This window comes from Benincasa hispida, chromosome 4 (genome assembly GCF_027475165.1).
Source record: "Benincasa hispida cultivar pf3 chromosome 4, pf3_genome.v1.1, whole genome shotgun sequence".
Classification (NCBI taxonomy): domain Eukaryota; kingdom Viridiplantae; phylum Streptophyta; class Magnoliopsida; order Cucurbitales; family Cucurbitaceae; genus Benincasa; species Benincasa hispida.
The window spans coordinates 27,969,993-27,976,102 of NC_143481.1; the positions used below are offsets into that span (position 1 = coordinate 27,969,993).

General features: G+C 35.1%; 1 protein-coding gene across 1 annotated transcript; it reads left to right on the plus strand.

Moving 5' to 3' along the window:
- Nucleotides 1-481: 481 nt before the first annotated feature.
- On the plus strand, nucleotides 482-3,141 carry LOC120076477 (protein SPIRAL1-like 1). Its single transcript, XM_039030317.2, has 3 exons — nucleotides 482-785; nucleotides 1,963-2,283; nucleotides 2,778-3,141. The coding sequence occupies exons 2-3, from the start codon at nucleotides 2,005-2,007 to the stop codon at nucleotides 2,859-2,861; spliced, it is 363 nt and encodes a 120-aa protein (XP_038886245.1). The 5' UTR covers nucleotides 482-785; nucleotides 1,963-2,004; the 3' UTR covers nucleotides 2,862-3,141.
- Nucleotides 3,142-6,110: the final 2,969 nt, after the last annotated feature.

Genomic DNA, 6,110 nt, shown 5'->3' on the forward strand with positions numbered 1-6,110 from the left:
GATCCAGAAGCACCAACCTAGCATGTCTATACACTTTATCGTGTCCCAAGCATCGTCACACGTCAAAGCCAACCACTGATTATAGACGTCCAGACTAATAGTAGGTCTATTTTAGTGTACCCCTATGATCCAGAAGCACCAACCTAGCATGTCTATACACTTTATCGTGTCCCAAGCATCGTCACACGTCAAAGCCAACCACTGATTATAGACGTCCAGACTAATAGTAGGTCTATTTTAGTATATCTTAAAACATAATAGTTTACTATTTACCAAACACTAAACATTATAACAAACTTGTTCAAGTCTAAAGTTGAAATTTACTAAACACTAATTTATTTTCTATTATACTTGATTTTTTTTAAGGCATAGTTACAATTTTTATGAAATCTACCACAATTTCAAATTAAATTAAATGACAACAAGAATTTAATTTAACTAACATCTATATGTATCGAGGATTATCAGGTCTATCGTCTATGATTCAAATCCTCTACCTTCAAATTGTACTCAAATAATAATAATAACAAAAAAACCTCCCAGTTAAAAGAGAGAGACAAAAAAGAGAAAGTTGAATAATAAAGTTCTGTTAGAAAAAAATAATTAAAAAAGAATAGAAAGTATTTTATTTGAGTAATATCTTAATTAAAAATTCCGCGTGTAATAAATAAATAATTTCACGAGTATCTTCCAGACTGCGTGCTAGGTACGAGTACACCAGCCCACTCATTTCTTCGTTCCCTCTGAACTCTGAAGTTCGCCTCAGATCCGATCGTCGCCGGAAGGTTTGCTTCAAATTCATACCCTCTCTCTTAGATCTTCTCTTCTATCTTCTGATTTATGCTGTCCCATTGCTCATTCTTCTGTTCGTTCTCATTGAATCCACAATCTAAGATTGTTTTAGCCTTGATTGTCCTTCATTACTTAATCATGTACGATTGTTTATCGCGTTTCACTTGCATTCCTTGTCTAGATCTACTACTTGCTTCTCTTTTTTTTACTGCCGGATTGTGCTGTTTCTCCGTCGGGATTCGCTTTACCTCTCAATTGCTGCTATTGTCAGATCTTGTTTATGCATCCTTTGTAGGAGGGTTTGTTTGGCACGTCTGATTTTGTTAATTCCTGAGCGTGCTTGTGTTTCTTGTATGATGGTACCTAAGGGTATTACAGGATCTACGGTATATGCCTACATTTTAACTGTTTCTTACTTTTTGGTGAAATGATCGGATTTTGAGTTGGGTTTTTAGGGTAGAACTTAGAAGCCAGCTGGAATATTCTTCTTGTGTTCCTGTGTGAGTCTTTGACAATAAATAAATCAAATCACTGTTGTGGATTAACACAACTGATAGTCGTGTTTTGAAATTGATGCTATTGCTAATGGCTTTGTCTTATGTTCCGTGTTTCAATGTCTTGGTTGTCTTAGTATCAACATTTTATTTGGAGATCTATTGCTCTTAGCATATCCTCTTTAGAACAAGACACCTTTTCAACTTTCTCTTAACTGTGCAGTCTATGTCTTGTTAGTATCTTATTGATGTAGGTTGAAATTTATTTATTTTGATGACAATCTTTACCACAGAAATAGGTCTGGTGGCTAATGTCATTCTTTCATTTTCTCCCGTAAAAGAAAATTGTTCTCATCTCAAACCTACTGTTGAAATTATGAGTTAGATGCTAAAGTTAGAAAAATCCTTAAACGGTTAAAATAAAGGGAATTAATATGAAAATATGGATTGAGCGTGAGGTTCAAGCATTAAGTTTGATGCTTTATTACAGCAGGGGCTTGATTTCTTACATTTTAACTCGAGATTAAATTTCTTTTTGGTATTTGATATGAGTATATGCAATATATGGAGTTGTAAGCATGCTTATGAGATCCTTCAGCCATCGATTTTCACCCATTTATGTTCCGAGTCTTCTGACCTTAATTATTATCCTTTTTCCGTTTCATCTGGTCGGAAGGCAAGCTTCTGAGTTGTGACATTTCTAAGAAATCGAAGAGCCATGGGGGGTCGTGGAGTTAGCAGTGGTGGGGGACAGAGCTCACTGGGGTACCTGTTTGGTGATGGAGATGCTCCCAATGCAGGTGCACCTAAAGGTGGCCGCCAAGCACCGCCGCCTTTAAATGAAGGGAAGACTGTATCCAAACCAGCAGTGTCCAAACCTGCTGCTACTGCTTCACCACCTGCAGATGTTACCAAGCAGATTCCAGCTGGTATTCATAGTAGCTCCTCAAACAACTATTTGAGGGCAGATGGTCAGAACACTGGCAATTTCATAACGGTATACCTTTTATGATGATTCTGCACTTTATCTGGTCTAGTTTGACTGCTAGCATGTTGTCTAGTAATTTACTTGATTACATTCAATCAACCCCCCCCCAAGGAAAACAAGAAAATAAATATATAATAATTGGATCAGATCAATATTGCACCTATCTTGTTTAGCATATCGGTTAGATTAGATGTGTGTTGCACTTATTTATCGTGTCTTATCGTCCTCTTTCCTGACCCCATCTTTGAATTGTTGAAGACATTGCTTGCCCATGACTTATCTTTGTGACTATTTTCTGGACTGGCAATAAAAAATATTTGCATCTCTTTGACTTGTTTTGCATATATGAGGTCTTATAACTTCACAGGGTCCAAAACCCCCCAAACGGGCACATGAGGATTATAATTGATCTTTTGCCAAAAATGGAACCATGATATACCTTGATATGATACATCAAAAAGGGCACTATAGTCATTGATTTGTTTTGTTTGTGGATGGTGCAGGATCGGCCTTCAACCAAGGTCCACGCCGCCCCAGGCGGTGGATCTTCTCTGGATTATCTGTTTGGTGGTGCTGGTGGAAAATGAAACCTGCAAACCATAACTAAATAGAGCTATTTGACGATCAATTTTATGTGAATTTTTATATCATGTCGAAGGGGCAATGCTTTTTTTCTTCCATCTGAAATGATACTATGGCGGGACGATATGCTTTTCGATGTAATGTGTAGATGCTTATGCTTTCTGCTCTCTGTTCGTGGGTTTTATTAAGTCAAATCTTATTTTGGATTCATGAAAAGCTGTTGTGATCTGTCTGCGTTTGTCAAGGATCTTTCTTACAAGTAATGCATAACTTTCTCTTTTACTACTCTTTATGGTCTTCTATTTTTATTCACATTAGCATCCACTTTTTTTTTAATAAAAATAAAATAAAAAATCCAAATGATCCCCTATGATATAATAATAACATGGATCCAGAGAAAGTTCTTAAAACTCTTCCTAATTTAATGAGCAGAAATATAGATTAATTCTTTTTTTCTTTCTTTTTAAACTATTTGGTTTTATGAAGTTTGATTTATCAATAATATCTTGTTTGATTCAATTACTGTATTTAAGTACGGAAACTAATTTTGACAATTGGGTTCTAAATTAAAATCGGCAACTTGAATGGAGTTTAACAGATCAAAGTGTGTAAAAATAATCTCAATAATTTGAATTTCCACCTATAGAATTTTTAAAAAAAGTTTACTTAAATTTTGTAATTTGATAATCCATCATTAATTTTCATGTCTGTTGAACCATGTTCATGTATTAATTATTTTTTTTTAATTAATTTTGTTGATCATTGTGTACTCTTCTGCTTCTAAAATAATTAGTCAATTGTATTATTACCATTTTTCAAAAAACCAAACATGTTAAACTAATACTAAATTCTTGCAATTTAACTCCCATATTCCGTTCAGTATAATAACCAAAATCTGGATAATATTTTTGTGATACATTAATGTTACATAATATTTAATTTAAAAGTTCTATATGATAATAAATTTAAATTTCATGTGATGTTACAATATAATATTTAGTCTTATATTCTGATAAGAGAAACAACTGCTATAAAAAAATCACTTCGAAGAAAAAATTACTTCAATTTTAAAAAAAGTAAGAAAAATAAATTTAGTTGAATTAAAATAAAATAATAAAAGCAACAAATTAAATCAACATGTAAGTATGAAATGATAAATAGTCATTACAAATCCAATCAAATAGTTGATTTTTTTTTTTAAAATAATGTTTTTTAATAAATAATGACAAAAATAGGGTTGGAGGGAAAGTATTCCCAAAAATAGGTTTTTAAATTGTGTTCCGGGTACACGATTACACCTTAATCGTGTACCAATCGTGTACCGGGTACACGATAAGCTCTAAATCGTGTACTGGGTACACGAGTCCCTGGCCACTTGGACATGTAAATATATTAATAAGGATTTCAAGGAACTATCTCTAAATGTAGCATTAAACCATTCTTAGATATCATCAAATATCATTATTCCCTAGTTGAGTACGAGCCTAAATGCTCTAGCTCCCAACGTTTATTACCGACCAAGAGACCCATACTTCGGCTTCTCATTCAGAACTGCCTACGTGCACGTGGTCCTACTAAGTACCATCATATCTTAGGTACTTCCGCTCAGATACTTTCTCAAACCTGTCTTTCAGTATCGAGCTACTAAGATACCTTCTCAAATGTCCTTTGGTATCAAGTTGGTCAGGTACCTTCTCAAATGTCCTTCGGTATCGGGGTATTTTGTATCATCAAGTTAAGTTCTGTTGTCTACCATCTACACAAGAACTCATTCTCTTATAGCCTTCCTCTAGGAAGCATTTTTTAACATTAGAACTTAACTGTTGTAATGACTACATGACATACCTTGGCCTGTGCTACACATATACAAGCCGGGGAACATGCGTTAAGTTATTCTCCATCTATTTGTTGCTTGAGAAAGTATAAATTCATCATTAATGTCACTGTAACTTACTTGATTTTATATGCATAAGTACTGGAGACATTAATTCACTTAGTCACTCGCCGTTCGTTAAGCTCTTAATGGTTTATACGCCTTTCCTAGCTCTTCTTGGCCTGAAAGGACATAATTCCTGGTTAAACTACTTAGAATTCTTAGTAAAATACCTCAATTAATTCATTTATTAAAGGAACTTTCATCAACAAAGACAACTTTACTGGCGAGATCCCCATGAGCGAGGTCAGCGAGATCTTCTAGAGTGAGACTAGCGAAATCCTCTAGAGCAAGATCAAGCTTTTCCTGGCAAACTTTCATCTTAGCGATACTCATCTTACCAACGATACTCATCCCAATTCCTAGCGAGATTTCCTTCTAGAGCGAGATTGGCGAGATTCTCTAGAGCAAGATCAGCAAGATTTCCTCTATAAGAGAGATCCTCATCCCCATATCTTGCTATAACTCCCACGGTGAACTAGTTGTTTATTCATCCCTAGCAACTATCTGCTTATGCATCGATTCCCTGTTATAAATCTAAAAATTCATAACTCAAAATACAGAGCTCTTTTCAAGAAACTTCCATCTAAAAACTTGTTTAGAATTGAATTAATTTCTTACCTTAAAATTTCAGCTAAAAATTCCTAGTAGTTTGGCCTGGAACTTCCAATCTTCACCTTGGGCCCTGATTAACCTAAGATTTTGCCTCCTCTGTACTTTCTTCACTTCTTGTTCTTCTCCTTGTGAAATCTTCCTCTGGCAAGACAACCCCACAAACTAGATTCTCCCAGTTTTTGAATGGCACAAATTTCACTAAATTTGCTCATGTCAGTTGCCGAAACCATGCTTTTGAAGTTCTTCTTCCAAAAACTTCCCACCGCCTCCAGAGTTCAAGGGTTAACTGCCACGTCACCCCTCATTTAATATGTTTTTCCTTCCCTTCCATCATAACTCCTATAAACAAACATGAATTGCTACTTAGTAAATATATAATATAACATTCCTTTGGCTAAATATGCTTATCTAGGAAACCTAGAGTTCGGGGTTTACAATCATCCCCCCCTTAAAAGAAATTTCGTCCTCAAAATTTACCTGATATGTCATTTGGAGAGTTGAGTATATCTCTTCCTCATTTTCTCTTCAGTTTCCTAGGTAGCTTCCTCGATTCCATGATTACGCCATAGCACCTTCACCAAAGGAATCGTTTTATTTCTGAGTACTTGGTCTTTCCTGTCCAAAATCTCGATGGCCTCTTCCTCGTAAGATAAATCTTCTTTGAGCTGTACGGTTGTGTTGCTAGTATGTGCATAGGATCAGGCAC

Excerpts from the sequence above, each read along its gene's own strand:
- LOC120076477 (XM_039030317.2), top strand. The coding sequence starts at position 2,005 with ATGGGGGGTCGTGGAGTTAGCAGTGGTGGGGGACAGAGCTCACTGGGG. Across the intron at positions 2,284-2,777 it reads ACACTGGCAATTTCATAACG|GATCGGCCTTCAACCAAGGT; the intron begins GTATACCTTTTA and ends TGGATGGTGCAG.